At 33.0% G+C, this 22586-nt stretch overlaps 1 protein-coding gene across 1 annotated transcript; it reads right to left on the bottom strand.

Moving 5' to 3' along the window:
- Nucleotides 1-565: 565 nt before the first annotated feature.
- LOC141462064 (calcium-independent phospholipase A2-gamma-like) lies at nucleotides 566-21288 on the bottom strand. The gene is made up of 9 exons (XM_074143657.1): nucleotides 20920-21288; nucleotides 19729-19941; nucleotides 18386-18523; nucleotides 18146-18300; nucleotides 11942-12060; nucleotides 10475-10683; nucleotides 3715-3906; nucleotides 2959-3172; nucleotides 566-2201 (listed from the first exon to the last, which is right to left on the bottom strand). The coding sequence occupies exons 1-9, from the start codon at nucleotides 21073-21075 to the stop codon at nucleotides 1921-1923; spliced, it is 1677 nt and encodes a 558-aa protein (XP_073999758.1). The 5' UTR covers nucleotides 21076-21288; the 3' UTR covers nucleotides 566-1920.
- Between the last annotated feature and the right edge of the window lie 1298 nt (nucleotides 21289-22586).

Here is a 22586-nt window from a genome sequence, read left to right as displayed (position 1 = left end):
TTTCTTCTTGAGTTTATGGTTCGATTTGTTCGTAAAGCTAAGAATACTAAATGGCTCAAATCCGAAACTATTTTGGGGGGGGGACGATATGAACTAAGAACAACATTAGATTGGGCATGGTGCCTTCCCACAGACAAATTTTAATAGTAGAAGAGAAGCTGATGCCTTTAACCTCTCACCCACAGATTTCTAATAATTTAGTACGTATTAAACCTCAAAAGGCTATCACGAGTTATAAAATAAATATTTAAAAACGAAAAATAACACATTAATTTAATAAATAATTATAAATTGATCACAATCCTCTTTTACATCTTAATTTGTTTTATTTAAATAAGACTTTAAAAGACTTCCGAAAAAATTATTGATAATATTAACGCAATCAACTAATTTTCAGTGAACTACAAATACAACAGGTACGTTTGGATCAATGTGGAAAGGGGCGAATGCCACCTACCTGCCATATTATGACCAGATTAATTTCATCAAGGAGCAATCAGCAAGTAAACTTATTTTGCATTTACATTTCAATAAATTTATACTCCTCTCTCAAGCTCCTAGGAAGAGAAAATCTTAGGGCCAACAGCTGGATTTGAACCTGGGATCTTCGCTGGGGGGGTCCAGTATGCTAACCACTAATCTAATCTCTTCCCTGTAAGGTAGTTATTTTAAATTCAGTTTATCATTGATGAAGCAGTTAAAAACTAATTAGAATGTTAAGTGTCCGAAAAAAATAAATAAATGGAAGAATATATGAAGTGCGCGGAAGAATCTTAAAATTAAAATTTTAATTTATTGTACTAAATTTATTGGAATTTAGTTTATTATTTTTTAACTTTAAAGTATTGAAATAACAGGCCATGCTAGGGAATACAAAACAGCTGAAATTATTAACACCAAAATAAAAAAAAGTGCAAGTGGACAAATGAGTGTGCGCGTTTTTTTAGAGGTAGGCTGTTGCCGGATTACTCCACTTGCCTAAGGAATTAGTGCCAAAAACTCAGAATAAAGCTTAGAGGTTACCGGAGGGCATTTCACCGCAAGGAAAATTAAAAAGTGTACTATTTATAGAACTGAACTTTGTGGAAGCAATGTCGACAGTACAGATACTGGAAACTGCCCCCAAAATGTTAATTTTTTTGCATTTTAACATTTTCTTTAAAGAAATAAAAGGATTTTTTTTAAAAAAACTATAGCTTAACTTTTAAAATTAGCTTTTAACCATCTTAGCTGCCTGCGAAAAAGGCACCTTAGCTGACTGGTTGGAAGAGACTATTATTATTATTTTTGTTCTTTCTCTTCACCTTCATTTCATAAATAAAAAGGCTCAAAGTATTCTTATTGTAAGCTTTATCTGATCCACGTCGGACATTCACAGTTAAGATAATATCCTTTACTTTTCGAGCTGTGACTCAGCTATAAAAGTTCGTTTCTTTTTTCACCACTTATTGACATGTAGTAAAATAAAATTCATTACAATTAATAGTCGAGTAGGAAAACTATAATTTTTAATACAATTTTTGACTCTATATGCCCCAAAACAACAAAAAGACTAGTGAGATTTATTTAGTGAATTTGAACGTCCACTTACACAATTTCTATTGTACACACCCGCGGTATACGTTAAAAAAACTGTCTAAGTGGAAGTCATTCGGCAAAGCTGATGAACGAATCTTTCTGGAGAAGTCTAAAAGGCGGTCAGAATTTAAAGAATATATACTACAATTGATCTAATCAACAATACGACAAGACAAAAAAAAATTAATAGTAAATAAAAATTTGTTCTAATTGGACAGCACATTTTCATTTTAAAATATTGGCAGGTACGATGGCAGACGCCACTTTTATGAAAACTACAAAAAAATAAAAAACTAATAATAATAATACAAAACGACTTTTTCAATTCACAACAATTATTTTTTAAACTTGTTTAAAACTTTGATTCATGGCAAATTTTAGTAAGTGTTTATGGTACTTTATTTGATCAGTTGATTTCTGGGCGAGAGTACGTTTAGCTAATAATGCCTTACAAACATCATGGAAAAGATCTTCATTTCGTCTGATATACATGACCGTATCCTCTTCCAAGATTTTTAGGTGATCCTCATTTGTGTCGTCCATGGAAACTTCGTACGACAAATGTGGATTTAATCGGAAATATACCTGTTCCGACAGGATATCCGCCATCAGCGTGTGAATATCTAGAAATATATATATAAAATAAAATACATAAACAAGTGTGTTACTCACATGATTATCTTACCAAAGCAAAACAGTAACATTTTTTTCATCAAAACCTTATACCTGGTGTCGCATAAAAGATATATTAAATTTCAACTACTGCGATTTTCCAAAAAACTTGAAAAAGTTTCTGTGAAATCGAACTTATGGATGACCACTTCGACCAAAACCGTAATAGAAGCAATAAATAGTATCAAAATGGTATTTCAAGTTCAAGCTTTCTGCAGTTTTTAGTTTCTGGTCTAACTTTTCCATATTTAGCAAACAAAACTATTGTTTTCGTATTTAAGGGACTTTAAATCGTGTACTGCTGGTAAAAACTTAATTTCGAAAATTGTCATGGATGCAATAGTTTCTCTCACCAGAATATTAAAAAAGTTCCAGTTACATGTGAGCTATGATTCTCAAATTTACATCCATGCCTACTTCTGTTTTTTAATCACTCTGCACAAATTAGTTGCTGTTCTGATAAAAGAAGCAGAAGTAAACTGGCTGAAGCCTATACATGAAATGTTTGTCTGATAAAGGTGATCTGGCCAGCTTTTAACAGCTATTAGAAGTAACTAATGCGCTCGTACTAATATAATAGACTGGCGCAGTGCAGCTATGCATAATAACAATGTACACAACATATCCAGTGCCAGCCTTTTAAGGTGTATATAGACCTACTAATGTTATCTCATGACTTGTATGATGTACAAATAAGATAATTCTTACGTTCAGTATCCGTGGCACTTTGCAAGATCTTATCCAATATAGTTTTCCATGAAGAAGATCCTTTAGTTAAATTTTGGAGTTGTTCTGTCATGACCATCGGCTCGTACTTGCCGGTGCCGCACGATACGATGCATGAGAAGCTTTCCATTGGCCATAGAGTTCGCGCTTCATGTAATGCTACTGCTGTCGGATTATTGACCATTAATCCTCCATCCTAGAAATAAAAAAAAATCTTGTATAACTACATATGTATAAAATATTGGTGTAGGGGATTGGAGTTACAAGTTTCACTGGCCAAGATTTATTCACATTGTCTGGTAGGGCCATTTTTTCTCTCACTTAATAATGAAAAACTCAATATTTTTTAAGTATACCTACAAATCTCTTCGGCCAATTAGTACTTGAAGTTTAGTAAAAGTAGTTTTCGCCTTATAATAAAAACAACTAATCTCACAGGGTTCTTGGTTAGAAAACTTATTTTTAGAGAAGCTTCTTGTCTTGAACTACGTGCCCTGTCACGCCAGACAGGGCCAAAAGGCCAGTTACCAGATCTAGTTTCAGGATCTTCTATGTCCTGATTTTAACATTAGTGTATTACCTGATATTATAGGAACCGTTTAGAGAAAGTGACCAAAAGCAACTATTCAGTCAATGAAATGAAATTTCTGGTTGGCTGATTTTGATCGCTATCTTATTTTCGGTTACGCTGAATTAGTCACACATGCACAGAATAAGTTGCCGTAGTATGTAAGTTACCTGGTGCAATATGTTTCCGGTTTTGTACTCTTCGAAGATAGTAGGCGCCGCTGCAGAAGCCCTAACAGCCTCAAACATGGAGTGTGCGTAACTTCCGTGGTACTCACTGCATCGCTCGTAAGGACTACCATAGTTTCGGAATATGTATGGCACTGCTCTGGAGTAGTTGACTATAGTTGATACTATCGCCACCTTCAATAAAATAATGGGATCGGAAATGAAAATTGTTATTCAGTTGTACTACCTTTATTGATCACTGAGAAGGAGTTACCGGATGAGAAATGCGGAAGAGAGATTATTGGAAGAGAAAGTGAGAAACAATGGAAGAAAAGACTGCTAATTCCTAATCCAAGGAAGGCAGGTCATTAGCAGTACATCTAAGAGGAGGCCTACATATTTAAAAAAACAAAAAATTATGTTAAATGAAAAAATTATGTAATTTTTATTTAATTTAGGTATTTAATAAAAGTTATAATTTTATTGGAATGAATAATTTATTTTGAAGTTCTAATTTACTTATTTAAAACTAGCTGCACCCGGTCAGGCGCTGCTGTTGCTCAGTCCACAGTGAAGCAGCAGCAGATCGATTCGGTGATAACATTCCCAATAGATTGAGAACTTTGTTCAGGATTTCTAAGCACAAATCTTCAATCATTATCAACGCTCCTTTGTAGATTTCTGCTGTGAAATCCTTATTCATATTTGAATTTTCCTTGAAAATTCGATGGAAAATATCTTCAGCCATGCGCACCTTATATTTCTCCCATTACTCTGTTGGAGATGAAAGAGACAACATGATCGCAAACAATGCACGAATTTGATTTGAATGAGACATGTTGCACGCGTCATTAATGCATACATCCCAGTGTCAGTCGTTCTTCAATAAATTCAGAGCTTGACAAGTACTACGGAGAGTGGCATGTTAAGAATTCTCAATTGTTGGAAGACGTTGGACCGGGCACATTTACCAACACCATGCGAAGAAACAAGCATTCATCTTGATTGATATGCACGGTATACAGTCTGCCTATCATAGTTTATTCAAAAATATGTCAGGTTGTCCATCGACTCGCTCTCCACGTTTGCATCGTTCAATTAATTTTCTATGCTTTCCATATGCATACATACATAGGCACTTCCATACTATGCAGCAGTGTTCCCGTAAACACATTTTGACACAACGTGGAAAAACCAGTTAACGTTGTAGCCGGTGGATTCAGGGCTATTTGTTGCACATTGAAATCTATGATCATTCAATTTAACAATGCAATCGGAAACATTGAAATATGGTCGTAAAATATTTAGTATAGCATGTTTTGCTATTAAGTCCAATAAATAACCTATCACAGGGATTGTACTTATATATTAGGTATATAAAACATGCGCGCATTCGAATGCGCAATTGTGTCAAAATACCAAAGCAGTGAAGAACTTTCGGAGATTTAAGATTTTGACAAACGAACATTTATATTTATACAGACAAATAGAAGATATATTGGTTTTGTTTTTGTTTAACTGCATTATTTTGTTTTTGTTTTAAGTATCCACTGAATGTATTCTGTACATTAAAACTGTCCGGTAGGACAGTTGTATAAGGGTTGACCATCAAAAACTGCACGAAAAAGCGTAACGTTGAAAAACACCCAACTTTGACAATTTTTTTCTATTTTTCTATAAAAGATAAAATTCCCAAATTTTCTTTAAATCTTACTCCAAACCCTCCTTTATAACTGTAATTTTTTTGCAACCACCCAGATCTAATAGGTTTCGAGAAAAAAGTTGCCGAAAATGAGCAAAAACCGCTTTTTCAAAAAATGTTCTTGTTCTTCTTCTTCTTCTTCTTCTTCTTCTTCTTGTTACCTTTTTTGTAAACGCACGAACCGATTTTCATGAATGAGGTGTCATTCGATTCGGAATTTTACGTAGATGTGCCTTTTGGGGGTCTCGACGCTGTACATCGAATAGGAGAGGAGTTAGCCCCCTTTATGTAAGGCCCCCTCCAAAATTATTATTATTCAAATCGAAATTTTGTACAGATTTGTACTTTAAAAGTCTCGACGCTATGCCTCATAAGGAGGGGAGTTTGCCCCACCCAAATAAGGCCCTTTCTAAAACTATTATTACCAATATTTCTACAAAGCTTAACCCGATTTTGATAAAATTTAGCACGAAGAAGTGATTAAAGCTCCTCTACGTGGCTGTGAAGTGCCATCATGCTCTTACACCTACTAAGAGGAAGTACTGCAATCGTTAAAATTATCAATGAGTGAACCGATTTACATCAATGAATTGTCGTTCGATTCAAAATCTTTGCCTTTTAGAAAGAAGTACTGTAATCGCAGTTTATTTTTCTTGCTCCTCTTAAAAGGAAGTACTGAAATCGCAGTTTAATTTTGCTATTTACGTACAAATACCTTCCTATTTTATATAAAAAGGCTTTCTCAAAAAAATTGTTATTGAGGATGGTTTGGGGACCGCAACTATAACCATTCTTTAAAAAGATCTCTCCAGTGGTAGTTACGGTTCCGATTTAACACCTTATCAGGTTATAATGATAGAATAGCTTATTCCAAATTTTAAAAAAATCCAATCTGTAAAGCAGATATGTAACTTTGCTAATAGACAAAAAGGAAAATCTGTCCAAAAGGTACAAAAATCTCCTTAACAAAAACTTACAGTTTAAAAAGTTAAGTATAAGGGTTGATTAAACGCCAAAAGGTACACAAATCAGCAAGTACCCAACATTTCATTAATACTTCATTGATATTATTTAAGTAATTTTACCGCATTAATTTTCATTAATATTTTTTAAGAATTTATTAGATGTCACATACCCTTATGCTGGCCAGTTCATTCATAATAGTTATAATTGTGATAAAATGTATATTATATCTTCGTATAAATAGGTACTTTATTTTAACTCTATTCCAAATTATTCTTCTGATTCTGAAGTTGTCACATATACATGCATGTTAAATTAGAAAAAGACAAATTTAGAGTCGGCTACTGTTTAAATTTGAATCACGGAGGATTTAAAGCAATATTTCAGTCTTGAATTCGTCTTACCGAAATATTCGTGAGGACAAATAACACACAGTTAATAACAAGTAGATTATTCAACATTATTTATTCATTTCTCAATTGTAATTTAATTTAGTTCCCCTAATTTTACTTATGGTAAAATACTGGAATAATTAGCTGTCCTAAAAATATGCATATCTTATTTTATATTACATATACACAACATTGTGGGAAGAACACCTAGATGGAGAATGTAATTGAAGAAAACTATATTATTTGCGATAAAGCCAGATAATTATTACCTATTATTATAAACGTTTGACTACTTCATACAATAACAATTACTTTAATCGAAGAATGAACTTAAACCAACGATTTTTATTTAAAAATAAAAATAAATAAATAAAATCATTGATGTATGTTGGTGTAAGCATTTTTTAAAAAACGTTTATGAATTTTTTAGCCTCATATTTTTTTTTTTTTTTTATAACGTTTTCTAAACCTGTGATTAATAGTTTGATTATTATAGAATAATAGATATTACAGTCAATCTAAGTTAAATGGTGTGCTACTTGAACAAATATTTTGTAGATGAAAATGGCCAGCATAAGGGTATGTGACATCTAATAAATTCTTAAAAAATATTAATGAAAATTAATGCGGTAAAATTACTTAAATAATATCAATGAAGTATTAATGAAATGTTGGGTACTTGCTGATTTGTGTACCTTTTGGCGTTTAATCAACCCTTATACTTAACTTTTTAAACTGTAAGTTTTTGTTAAGGAGATATCTTATTTACTTTGTATTACATATATACAACATTGTGGGAAGAACACCTAGATGGAGAATGTAATTGAAGAAAACTATATTATTTGCGATAAAGCCAGATAATTATTACCTATTATTATAAACGTTTGACTACTACATAAAATAACAATTACTTTAATCGAAGAATGAACTTAAACCGACGATTTTTATTTAAGAAATAAAAATAAATAAATAAAATAAACAAAATCATTGATGTAAGTTGGTGTAAGCATTTTTTTAAACAAGGTTTTGAATTTTTTAGCCTCATATTTTTATTTTATTTTTTATAACGTTTTTCTTTTTAACCTGTAATTAATAGTTTGATTATTATAAATAACTAGATATTACAGTCAATCTACCGTGCTACTTGAACATATATTTTGTAGACGAAAATGGCCAGCATAAGGGTCTGTGATATCTAATAAATTCTAAAAAATAACTTATTAATGAAAATTAATGCAGTAGAATTACTTAACTATTAATGAAGTATTATTGATTCAAAAAATGTTCTTGTTCTTCTTGTTGTTCTTCTTCTTGTTACCTTTTTTGTAAACTGCGTAGCGCCTAAACGCGTGAACCGATTTTCATGAATGAGGTGTCATTCGATTTGGAATTTTATGTAGATGTGCCTTTTGGGGGTCTCGGCGCTGTACATCGAATGGGAGAGGAGTTAGCCCCCTTTATGTAAGGCCCCCTCCAAAATTATTATTACTAATTACTCTGTAAATCTTGGCCCGATTTTGATAAAATTTGGTAGGATGATAGGGTTAGGGCTCCCCTACGTAACAATAAAGCGACGATCTGCTCTTACACTTGTTAAGGGGAAGTATAGCAATCGTTTCAAATTATCGACACGTGAACAGATTTTCATGAATGAAGTGTCATTCGAATCGAAATTTTGTACAGATTTGCACTTTAAAAGTCTCGACGCTATGTCTCATAAGGAGGGAAGTTTGCCCCACCCAAATAAGGCCCTTTCTAAAACTATTATTACCAATATTTCTACAAAGCTTAGTCCGATTTTGATAAAATTTAGCACGAAGAAGTGATTAAAGCTCCTCTACGTGGCTGTGAGGTGCCATCATGCTCTTACACCTACTAAGAGGAAGTACTGCAATCGTTAAAATTATCAATGAGTGAACCGATTTACATCAATGAATTGTCGTTCGATTCAAAATCTTTGCCTTTTAGGGAGAAGTACTGTAATCGCAGTTTATTTTTCTTGCTCATCTTAAAAGGAAGTACTGAAATCGCAGTTTAATTTTGCTATTTACGTACAAATACCTTCCTATTTTATTCAAAATGCTTTCTCAAAAAAATTGTTGTTGAGGATGGTTTGGGGACCGCAACTATAATCATTCTTTAAAAAGATCTCTCCAGTGGTAGTAACTCCGACTTAACACTTTTTCAGGTTATAATGATAGAATAGCTTATTCCAAATTTTAAAAAAATCTGTAAAGTAGACGTAACTTTGCAAATAGACAAAAAGGAAAATCTATCCAAAAGGTACAAAAATCTCCTTAACAAAAACTTACAGTTTTAAAAGTTAAGTATAAGGGTTGATTAAACGCCAAAAGGTACACAAATCAGCAGTACCCAACATTTTATTAATACTTCATTGATATAATTTAAGTAATTTTACTGCATTAACTTTTCCTTCACATTTTTTAGAATTTATTAGATGTCACAGACCCTTATGCTGGCCAGTTCATTCATAATATTATTTTGTTACAATTATGATAAAATGTATATTATATCTTCGTAATTATATAAGTACTTTATTGTAACTCTATTCCAAATTATTCTTCTGATTTATCTTTAATATGCCCTTTATTCTGAGTAGTCACATATACATGCATGGTAAAGTAGAAAAAGACTATGTTAGAGTCGGTTACTGTTTAAATTTGAATCACGGAGGATTTAAAACAATATTTCAGTCTTGAACTCGTCTTACCGAAATATTCGTGAGCACAAATAACACACAGTTAATAACAAGTAGATTATTCAACAATATTTACTCATTTCTCAATTGTAATTTAATTTAGTCCCCCTAATTTTACTTATGGTAAAATACTGGGATAATTAGCTGTCCTAAAAATATGCATATCTTTATTTTCTTTATTTTATATTACATATATACAACATTGTGGGAAGAACACCTAGATTGAGAATGTAATTGAAGAAAACTATATTATTTGCGATAAAGCCAGATTATTTATTACTTATTATTACAAACGTTTGACTACTACATAAAATAACAATTACTTTAATCGAAGAATGAACTTAAACCAACGATTTTTATTTAAAAATAAAAATAAATAAATAAAATCATTGATGTATGTTGGTGTAAGCATTTTTTAAAAAACGTTTATGAATTTTTTAGCCTCATATTTTTTTTTTTTTTTTATAACGTTTTCTAAACCTGTGATTAATAGTTTGATTATTATAGAATAATAGATATTACAGTCAATCTAAGTTAAATGGTGTGCTACTTGAGTAAATATTTTGTAGATGAAAATGGCCAGCATAAGGGTCTGTGACATCTAATAAATTCTAAAAAATGTGAAGGAAAAGTTAATGCAGTGAAATTACTTAAATTATATCAATGAAGTATTAATGAAATGTTGGGTACTGCTGATTTGTGTATCTTTTGGCGTTTAATCAACCCTTATACTTAACTTTTAAAACTGTAAGTTTTTGTTAAGGTATGTACTCTGAATGTATTCCGTAAAATAAATACATAGAGCTTATTCAATCCTATTGAATTCTGGGCTCTGTTTATCACTAAAACATTGCTGTAATATAATGATTTTAATGAGGCCAAACCGCTCAATTGAACCAAAGTGAAAAATATTTAGCTCACTGGAAACCTCAAACGACACCGTTTAACGTACCAACAAAATTCCATCTTAAAGCAAAAGCGGCTTACCTTAGGGCATCTCAAATGCTTATTCGTGTCCAGCAGTGCGGTTTCGCCTACATAATCCTTAAGTAGGTCCTCCCAGACTTTCGTATCGTAATAAGCATGGCTCCAAACAAGCTTACTGGTGCCCCACAACGTATTTTGCTTGAACACTTTCAAACTCATACTGCGGTAAAGATAGTAGATCTCGTCTAGGCCCATGCAGTGAGGCGGAACTAGGATGACATAAACAAAAATAAATCTGATGTAGACACTCATACGACTTTTTCTTACTGCAATTTTTAAGTTTGACTAATAACTTTACATTTCGGAATTGTAATTAAATTTTAGTTGATTAAAAATAATGCATGGTTTACTGTAATAGTATAATGATATTTATGATAAAATTGCCAACTTCCCAGATCACAAACAAATTTTTTTTTTTTTTTTGATAAACTTTTTAAATGAAAGTTTTATGCTATAAGTTATTAGAATGTGTACAAAGTTAAAGAAATGTCATTTGAACCGCTTTCTAGAAAAATTGCCAAAACATGAATTAACAATTTCAGTAAAGCCAAAATCATGTTCACTGATTTTCTTGTTATTTGCAACTTTTTTTTTGTTTTGTCTCGATTTTTATTCTCATTAAAATTATGATGAATAAGAATTGCACCATACATTCATTTTGGAGAGGAGTAAAGGACAGGACGGAAGCATATTTTTTACTATTAACATTTTTTCTTACAAATAAAATGTAGCTGGACTCAGAATTCAAACTGGGAATATCCCACTTAAAAGTCACGCTTCCTTACCACTAGACCAAAATGAGTGTATGGTGCAATACTTATACATTATAATTTTAATAAGAATAGAAGCAAATAAAACCCCTCGTTTTGGAGAGGAGTGCATCATCTCACTTTCACCAAAACCTTACGCCCAAAATAAATTGTCAAGGAAAAATCTTTCAAAGCTATTTTCGAAAATCTTGAAAATTCTTAAGTTGCATTTTTGGTTTAAGGATTTGTTAAAACTTTAGCAATATAAGCGATAACAATATCAAATTCAAGATTTACAATATTTTTCGTTACTGAGATATTCTGTTCTCTATCAAACGCAGGCCGCTTCCTTAATGTTCCTCAGCAAAAACTTTCAGTTTAAGGAGTATCGTTAAAAGCTGATTTAACAATAAAAAGTTCACAAATCAGCAAGTGCCCACCAATTGTTTCATAATTCAGCTCGTCATTTCAGCCTGATGATAACTTTCAAAAAAGCTTAGGTGATTTATTCAAAATTGTTTCTAAAACTAATGATATTGCGGAATATTATCAGATTGTCAGGTGTCGTTTATTTAACAAAACGTTTCAACTGCACGTGAGCAGGTTTTTAATTGTTAGGTAAGCAACCTGGAGGCCGTAATACATGATTTTTTAATGAAGGTTGAAAATCTGCACGGAAGCAATATATTCTCTTACAAAATGATAAAGTAATACTCACCCAAAAAGCAGGTGATAATGGCACCCGTACTGACTCCGCAGATAAGGTCAAACAGCTCGTGGATCTTCTTGCCGCAAACCTCTTCAATGTACTTCAACATTTGGATCACCGCTATGCCCCTACAACATTGACAATGTTTATATTTATAGTTGCTGCGTATTCTTCAAACTTAGAATTTTTAGTTTGTCTTCACAACTGATACTAAAATTTTCAAATTTAGTTAAGCAAGTTTCTTTTTTCTGGTTCTGTGACTGAGTTAGAATTAGAGTCAGTCAGCAATTGTAGTGTGAGACGGAAACACAGTTGAAGTCAAATTCTCGATCAAACTGATTAATAAACCTTTGATGATGGATGAAAATGCAAAATCAGTCAGATAAATATAAAAAATAAAAACCATGCGTGGTACGAAAAAACAATTAACAATAAATAAATAAATAAACCTTTATTTGTGTAAAAACATGCAATAAAATTATACAAAACTTGTTCATTATACAGAAATAAAAAAAAAAAAATATATTCTTTTCCCTTTTTATTTGCATTCTTAATGTTAGTAATATTATTTTTAATAAGTAAAAATTTCTAATTAATAATTTTTTTTTTTTTCTATTATTATTTACACAAAATCAGCCTTAGCTGAGGTTTTATTTAGTTGCAATTTAATGACTTTATGTGTCTTTCAAAAACAATTAGGCACAAAAACGAATATATAAAACAGAAACTAAAAAGAAAACAAATAATAAGCCTTTTAATAAGAATTTAGTCTATGAAATTCGTTTGCCCACACTTCACAGAACACATGCGTCATTCGCTTCCACTCCGTTCTGTCTCTAGCTACCCTAGGCCAGGTCGCTCCACCGCAAATCTTTATCATTTCTCGATCCCAGTCCGTAGTTGGACGTCCTCTTCCTCTTTTCCACATCCTAGGAGTCCACTCTATCAGCATCTTCGCCCACCTTACCTCTCCTCTCATAATGTGTCCTGCCCATTTCCACTTCCTTTCCGCCACTCTCTCTATTATGTCTGTCATTTCCGTTATGCTTCTAACCCAAATATTCCTTTTCCGATGCCTCTTTGTTATGCCCAGCATATACCTTTCCATTGCTCGAACAGTTATTCTCAATTTATTCATTGTTCTAGCATCTAAGGTCCAGGCTTCACAGCCATATGTTATTACGGGCAACACAAGTTTTTCCCAAAGCCTAACCTTTAGTTTAACATCAGCTTGGGATTTGAAGAAGTGTTTAAGGGCACACATTTTTTTCCAACCTACAATGCATCTTCTGGATATTTCAGGAAACTGACCTTCTGAACTTATCTTGTGACCGAGATATATAACATTTTCAACTCTCTTTATATGAATGTTATCCACAACCAGATCTTCCGGTGGACAGCCAAAAGTGATGAGTTGGGTTTTGGACTGGTTTACAGTCAAACCAATAAGTTTACATTGGTGCATTAATTCTTTAGCCATTTCTTCCAATTCTCTTCCATCTTTAGCGATTAGAACGACATCATCTGCAAAGTCTAAGTGATTCAACCAAGAACCATCTACTCGAATTCCTTTGCCAGTCCAATCCAAGTTATCAAAAACTCCCTGAAGAAGTAAAGCAAACAATTTCGGGGAACTTACATCTCCTTGTCTCATCCCTTTTTTAATTTTCACTTCTACTGTGCTCCCTTCTAAGGAAAATAGGGCTTTTGCATCTTTATATAAATCTTGAATAATTTTAATTATTCTATAGTCAATGTTTTTCTCTTTTAATGAATTAATAATTCTGTCTATTTTCACACAATCGAAAGCTTTAACAATATCTAACAAATTTATCACTGCAATTTTTCAGTGTATGCACTGGGAAACTACAAAATTTGGGCATACCTATAAAAATTGAATAGAACTACAATGTAAAGACCTACCACTTAAATATGAGCAGTTCACTACACAACTCGTTTAACTCCATAAAACAGTGGAGAAATGCATTGAAATAATGTACATTGCTTTATTAAAATTCCGTTTATAAAATTCAAATAAATTTACCGTTATCATTCAGCGCCTGATACTGAATTTGAGTTGAATTATTGCCAAGATTTACATTAGAACACGGAGTTAATCAAAATGGCTTCTGAAATAAATAAATAATTATTCAATGGCCAAAAAAAAAATTGTTCTTTAATGGTGTCAATCTTTATTATTTAGGAAATTCATTATAAGTACAAAAAGCTATGAAAATGCTTTGACACATAAATTTAAGATATTTCAAAAAGTGATGTTAATCGATTTGTGCAGTGAACGGCTCATATTAGGAGGATCTGAAACTTTGCCACTGAACTACTCCAAGACAGTTCAAAATTGTTGAGTGGTTAATGCATAGCGATCACACACTGAGTGTTTTGAACCTTCAATATTCACCTCCTTAATTTCAGTCACTAAGATTAGATTAGATTAGATTCCATCTGGGGAATTGGCTATTCAGCCTACGCCACCGCGACACCCCAAGGATCTATTGTGGCATCCCCCTAGTTGAAGACCCTCTCCCTATCCTGTCCTTAACCAAACTATGGAATTGGGGGGGGGGCTCCCAGGTGGTCGATCAGAGCACCTTCCATCAGAGCACCCTCTCGAGTTCTGCTTGCCTTAAAAGCCTTAATAGGTCCGAGAGAGGGCCCTGGCTGAGGCTTGTTGGCACCAGCTTCTCTTTGCCAAAGAGTCGGTACCTTAGCCAGACCAGCCCCTCGCACTGACATACCACATGCAGTGCCGTCTCCTCTTCTTCCTGACAAAACCTACACAGGTTATCCGTTGCCAGGCCCATGCGATGCATGTGCTTATTTAGTCTACAATGGCCAGTGAGAATGCCAACTGCTATCCTTATGGCCACCCGGCCTAGTTGGAGTAGTTCTGCAGTTAGCTTGGGCGAGTAGCTATGGATAAACTTTTTCGCCTGTCTCTGGCCTTCAGTCACTAAAGCATTGCATCTTATTGTAAGTTAGATAAAAATCATGTTTCTAGCTATCTACTAGAAAGCTACAATGAAATTAAAAGAAACCGTATACTTGAACTTTCAACTTTTCCAATCAGTATAATGTTCACATCTATCACATATCTCTTTAACAAAAACTTACAGTTTAAAATGTTAAGTATAAGGGTTGATTAAACGCCAAAAGGTACACAAATCAGCTAGTACCCAACATTTCATTCATGCTTAGCTGATATAATTTAAGTAATTTTGCTGCATTAACTTTTTCTTCCCTTTTTTTTTTAGAAATTATTAGATGTCACAGACCCTTATGCTGGCCATTTTCGTCTACAAAATATCTGTTCAAGTAGCACTGTAGATTGACTATAATATCTAGTTATTTATAATAATCAAACTATTAATTACAGGTTAAAAAGAAAACGTTATAAAAAATAAAAAATAAAATATGAGGCTAAAAAATTCAAAACCTTTTTTTAAAAAATGCTCATATGAACATAACATCAATGATTTTGTTTATTTTATTTATTTATTATTTTTAAATAAAAATCGTCGGTTTAAGTTCATTCTTTGATTAAAGTAATTGTTATTGTATGAAGTAGTCAAACGTTTATAATAATAGGTAATAATTATCTGGCTTTATCGCAAATAATATAGTTTTCTTCAATTACACTCTCAATGTAGCTGTTCTTCTCACAATGTTGTATATATGTAATATAAAATAAATAAGATATGCATATTTTTAGGGCAGCTAATTATTCCAGTATTTTACTATAAGTAAAATTAGGGAGACTAAATTAAATTACAATTTATTGAGAAATGAATAATTGTTGAATAATCTACTTGTTATTAACTGTGAGTTATTTGTGCTCACGAATATTTCGGTAAGACGAATTCAAGACTGAAATATTCTGTTAAATCCGTGATTCAAATTTAAACAGTAGCTCACTCTAACTTTGTTTTTCTCTACTTTAACATGAATGTATATGTGACTACTAAGAATAAAGGGCATATTAAAGATAAATCCAAAGAATAATTTGAAATGGAGTTAAAATAAAGTACCTATTTAAAAACGAAGATATAATATACATTTTATCATAATTATAACAAAATAATATTATGAATGATCTGGCCAGCATAAGGGTCTGTGACATCTAATAATTTCTAAAAAAAAAGGGGAGAAAAAGTTAATGCAGCAAAATTACTTAAATTATATCAGCTAAGCATGAATGAAATGTTGGGTACTAGCTGATTTGTGTACCTTTTGGCGTTTATTCAACCCTTATACTTAACATTTTAAACTGTAAGTTTTTGTTAAAGAGATTTTTGTACCTTTTGGATAGATTTTCATTTTTGTCAATTTTACAAAGTTACTTATCTGCTTCACAGATTTTTTTAAAATTTAGAATAAGCAATTCTATCATTATAACCTGATAAGGTGTTAAGACGGAACCATAACTACCATTGGAGAGATTTTTTTAAAGAATGATTATAGTTGCCATCCTCAATAACAATTTTTTTGAGAAAGCGTTTTGAATAAAATAGGAAGGTATTTGTACGTAAAAAGCAAATTTAAACTGCGATTTCAGTACTTCCTCTTAAGAGGAGTAAGAAAAATAAACTGCGATTTCAGTACTTCCTCTTAAGAGGAGTAAGAAAAATAAACTGCGATTACAGTACTTCTCCCTAAAAGGCAAAGATTTTGAATCGAACGACCATTCATTAATGTAAATAGGTTCACCCACTGATAATTTTAACGATTGCAGTACTTCCTCTTAGTAGGTGCAAGAGCTTGATGGCCCTTCACAGCCAAATAGAGGAGCTTTAACAACTTATTCGAGCTGAATTTTATCAAAATCGGACTAAGCGTTATAGAAATATTGGTCATAATAGTTTTAGAAAGGGCCTTACTTGGGTGGGGCAAACTCCCCTCCTTATGAGGCATAGCATTCAGACTTTTAAAGTGCAAATCTGTACAAAATTTCGATTCGAATGACACTTCATTCATGAGAATCGGTTCTCGTGTCGATAATTTGAAACGATTGCTATACTTTCCCTTAACAAGTGTAAGAGCTGATCGCCGCTTTAATGTTACGTAGAGGAGCCCTAACCCTGTCATCCTACCAAATTATTTCAAAATCGGGCTAAGATTTACAGAGTAATTAGTAATGATAATTTTGGATGGGGCCTTACATTAAGGGGGCTAACTCCTCTCCTATTCGATGTACAGCGTCGAGACCCCCAAAAGGCACATCTACATAAAATTCCGAATCGAATGACACCTCATTCATGAAAATCGGTTCGTGCGTTTAGGCGCTACGCAGTTTACAAAAAAGGTAACAAGAAGAAGAAGAACAATTTTTGAAAATGTAGTTTTTGTGCATTTTTCGCATCGTTTTTCTCGAAAACTAATTAATCTATGTTATTACGAAAAAATTACAGTTATAAAGGAGGATTTGCGCTATATTATAAAGAAAATTTGGGAATTTTATCTTTTATAGAAAAAGAGAAAAAAATTGTCAAAGTTGGGTGTTTTTCAACATTACGCTTTTTCGTGCAGTTTTTGACGATCAACCCTTATACAACTGTCCTACCGGACAGTTTTAATATAGGGGAACTAAAATTTTGTCTCTGAACTTCCTCAAGTCGGTACCACTTTTTTATAAAAAAAATATAATGATGCACTGCGTCTTTCCAGATCTATTATGACTCTTAAAATTGGTACTGTTAAAACATAAAAAATTTAGAACCACAGAGGTGCCCCCTCCATATAACCCATTTCACATATACATCACCTATATACTTTAATGTATTAAGGAATATTGTAACTTTACCTCAAAACTGCCACACATAATGCAATCCATTACCATGCAATGTGCTTTACTATAACCTATATAGTAAGTAGGGAAATACAAACTACCCTTCAAAGTGTCACGGTCACTTCAAGTTCAATTCTATTAACTGGATAATGTTCAAGAGTAACTGCATCCGTAAGGAAGACTCTAAAATGTCTAGTCAGTACATCGTTCAGATTTACCACTCATAAACTAAAAAATATGCCCCAATTAAATAAGCTGTAAACATCTACCATCAAAAAATTGTATTTATAAGTGTACTCTAATATAAACAATTTATAGAAGATGTCAAATGTGATACCAAATCCTTTAGTACCCAAGACCTTCTTGAAAAACATGAATTTCCAGTGCAAATTCATAAGTTAATTTTTGTTTACCTCATGCCGCCGCCATCGATGGAAAGTATCCGCAAACCGCGTGATTTTGGAGGATCTACAAATCCAAACAGGGCGAATAGTTGGTTGATCACTTGCAGAATGTTTTGATCCGTCATTCGCCGCCTCAATGTTAACAGTAATGGGATTGTATCTAACTGTAAGTTAGACAAAATCATGATTATAGGTCTCTTTATTTTTAATTTTCAAAATGAATATCACTGCCTAAGATAGAATACTTACCTTTGCTGCTACTACTATACCCTCTGGGTGAGATTGCAAATAGGACAAGAGTTCCACAAGTCTCTGGAGACGCGAGGAGTCCTGCTCTGCTCGAATAATGGCTAAGACAATTTTGAATATCTCTCCTCGCAGTGTGGCCTATGGAAGTAATATATTAGACTTAATGTAAATAAATTCACCATTTTTTAATGTGATTGACTGTTGTAAAGCACTTTTTTTTAGCGTTGGGTTTCCAGTTAAAAAAAAAATCCTGTACTTCAGTTTAAACTTCAAGAGAGTTTTACATTTATATCGCGCGAGGTGAGGTGGTTCGAAAAAAAAATTAGCAGCGGATGAAGCTAAGTTAGGATTATAGAATGGGTGTAAAAGAAGTACGATGCCATAAACTTCTCAAATCTTTTCTCTTTGGTCTGAGGTGTATGGCAGATCGTATTCCTTTGCAGCTTCAGATAACAACAATACCGACATTTTCTCATATTGTATTTTTGTACCAACAGGACCATTTAACAGGATCAGAACAGTACTATTTGACCGCTATTCACCTACACAGCACATGCCTCCCAGGATTTCGGCCACTAAATATCCATTTTTCATCACGTTACTTTTTTGGCTGGTTGCAAAGTCAAAAGTAGATGCGATTTCAAAGTAGATGAATAGAGACTATAACTAACATGTTAGTGGGTCCTAACATGGGTTAGATGGCCCACTAGAAAGCGATTGCAAGATCTTTCTCCTCGGAGACAGTGATGAATTGCAAGATTTTTGCGGGGCGATTGCATGCTTACGGTGGAATAGATTATCTCACACATTTTGTTGGGTGACAAAAAAAAAACTTGAAGATGGACAATAGGTAGATAAAGATTGAAATATCTGCTTTAGAATTATCAATTATGCAATTAAGACAGTTGAGAGTTGGCTTTGATTCCACAACTTCCCGTGAAACTTCATACGAGGGATACGAGATAGCCCTGTATCTGATTTTCTTTTAAAGGTCACTTTACAGATATAAATTTTGAAAACAGCAAGGAAGTACGCTGATCAAAAATATCTTGTCGTTCAACTTCATTCACACACAATTTAGTTTCCCTTGACAAGGACTTTTTTTAATTGTAGTGCCGTCAAAGTACTAATATATGATGAGAAACCGACATGGTCATCACAATTCAAGTCAGACAATCAAACGTCTAAAACTGAATACAGTGTTTTTCAGTCTTTAGTTCTGTCTAAGTTCATAGACATTCTTTAATTACGAAATTGGTCACTTCTTTTTTATTCCCTCTTAACTCTCAAGCTACTTTACACATTTAAACAATACCTTTCAATAACTAGGTTAAACAACTTACATGACTATAAAGAGGCTTCTTTGACTTCCACTGCGACAAGTTAGGCTTCTCATCCTTGGTTCGCTTAATCAACTTCGTTTTAATATCTTCATAGATATTTGTCAAATCTATAAATTTACTAGCGAGACCTGGTTTCTCCTTATTTGACGATTCTTCCGATCTACTCGACATTTGACTATGTTGTGTTTGAACTCTGGGCTCTTCAAGCCTTTTCTATTGAAAAACAAGAAACAGATATTTACACCAGGTAGATAAAGATAAAAGAGACTGTTGGATGAGATCTAAGGTTTTAGATCTCAAGAGAAAACGTCATCATAGTGTTTTACACTGCCAGCAATGTACAGACTCTGACAAGAGGAGTGGCAATGGTCTCTTACAAGAGGACAAGAAATCAATATGTGTGAAGAATACGAAGAGACAATTTTGTGGACTTGGGTTTGGGTCGAGCATCCCAAGCATAAGCTCAGATTTCTTCTGTGTGAGGTGGATTTTGACAAAGAAAACTTTGTCGGTAGACTGGAGGCTATAATAAGGATTCATTATCTGGTCATAGTTAGCCGTAATAATATAGCTAATTAAACACCACTAAGGCGCCACGGAAGCCGAGCAGTTAAGAGACAAGGCCCGCAAAGCTAATATGTATTGTGGTACTGGGTTCGATTCCTGGACTTGGACTTGGATTTTATTTAATGGTTAATTAAAGAAATTTAGAGTAAGGTATGTTTGCTATCCGTCTCCATCCGCTATACCTAATCGGTAGGTGGACGTAAAAAATAAACACCACTACTCGCAAATTCGTTTTGACAGGTTTTCCTTAATCTTGCTTTCATTTGGTCTCTTCATCATTCAAACAGCTATAGAGGTTTAAAAATTAAAAATAAATAAATACACCTTCCTCTCTTTTCTCTTCCAGATATTTTTGCATGCACTTTTACTCGCAAAAAGTTCAGTAAATTCCTTTAAACAGTTAAGCGGAAAAACGTAGAGAGAACCTATTATACAAGGTGCTCGAAGTTGCAATTCTCCTTGCAACTCTTCAATTTTAGGGGGAACATTTACTATCACTTCTAATTATTAAGTTCTCTGCATTTTCTGAATAAAAAACATACATTTAAGCAGACTTTTGTCACACTCTAGCAATATATATAGCAATCAGTAATGATATTAAAAAATAACTCCAAAATAACATACCTGCACTGAAGAACATTTCACTATTAATCTCTTATCACTTTCTAGTAGCTTATTCATAATTGACTCTTTAAAAAAACTATTATAAAATGATTTCAGGTTTATGTTAAATATTACATATTTTAAAATCCGGGCAATTTTAATTTTTTTGTTTTCCATTTTAATGAAAACTGGTCTTGAAAACTTCCTCTCTAGCAGATAAATTACTTGAGACCACACAAGTAAATTCGGTATATTACTGATTCACGAACCTTTTTAAAAGAAAACTATAGAAAATCATGCCAAGAATTACATACGCAAAATTTAACAGCAAACATCTCAGTAAATAATAACAATAATAAACGTTGTTAACTCAGTAAACACCATCTGACGATCGAGTATGGTGTGACACACACATACTATATATATAACCTCGAATTAGGGGATAACCTTGCTCTTGAAGAATTACCTAATACTTATCCACAGTTAAACAAAATTTAAGCCGTCTTAAATTTTTTGGTTAAAGATTAAAATATTCATTTATATTTATTTTAATAATATTATTCTTATTTTATTTTAGATCGCTACAAGGGAGAAGGACTTAAGCAAGCGGCTTATCCGTGCTCCCTATCATAAATCCACAAAATATCTGGAGTGAAACATCATACGACTTTCTGTTACGGCAATTCTCAAGATTTTAATCCGAATTCCTCTTAAAATTTCGAAATGTACTAAATGTTAGTTAGTTTTAATCTACAGTTTACTAAAATGAAAATGGGCTTATGAGAAAAGCGTGACATTACCCAATAACGCTTTAAAGAATTTAGAACCCACTAAACTTAACTGTCCCGATAAATAATAATAATAATAATCATTTTAATGTACCACTTCTCTCTTGGACAGTGTAGAAACCTTACAGAGCTTCGTCTTTACCGTCTCTGTCTCTTGCCAATTCTGTTCTCCCTCTTCACTCTATACTCTCGCTCTCAGATTCTGCTTTTTATTTTATTTACTACAGTAAATTAAGAGTAAGAAAAAAACAGAGTTGAAAACTCGTAGGCTTCCCTAAAATAAGAGACAAACCAATATATTAGGAGGTCAATTATTTCTTATTAGTAAATATTGAGTTCATTCCACTTCTATATTTCCCACACTATGGTCAACAACTTTGTGGCTGTAAGGTGCTGGAAGGGGGTAGGGCAAGTTCTCTCACTCAATCCGCAGTAACTTACTCGTAAACGAGCTCTTGAAAGGTTTTACAGTTGTTTAGGTATTAGTACATAGTATATTTAGAATAGCTCAGGATAATAATGCAAATGTTCTTCTGATCTCTTCAGTGGAGCTTCTTGTCGTGATTTCTGATGTCAAAGTAACGGCCTTAGATGGCATGCTCTGGATGTTAGATGGTATGGAGGACAAGGTAGGCTTATATATATATCTCAATCCGCATATGTCTCCGGCTGACCTCTTCCTCTATATAATGGAGACAAGTATCTTGGACTAACTTTAGAGCCACAACATAATTTTTGGACACAAGTGGAACAAAATTACTTGCAAAGCAGAATGAGTTAATTGGCCGTTATGCTTTGATAAAAGGTGGAGCCTTACATAAATCTAAGTTCTGAAGACGACTTACCTATAACTCAGCTTCTACAACCTACAACTCTTAGTAGGGTACCACGAACAATCGC

The sequence above is a fragment of the Rhodnius prolixus genome, unplaced genomic scaffold, assembly GCF_049639745.1.
Source record: "Rhodnius prolixus isolate KJV_2025 unplaced genomic scaffold, Rpr scaffold_12, whole genome shotgun sequence".
In the NCBI taxonomy this organism is placed as follows: domain Eukaryota; kingdom Metazoa; phylum Arthropoda; class Insecta; order Hemiptera; family Reduviidae; genus Rhodnius; species Rhodnius prolixus.
The sequence above is the reverse complement of the archived record's forward strand: the minus strand, read 5'-3'. Positions and strand labels throughout refer to the sequence as shown.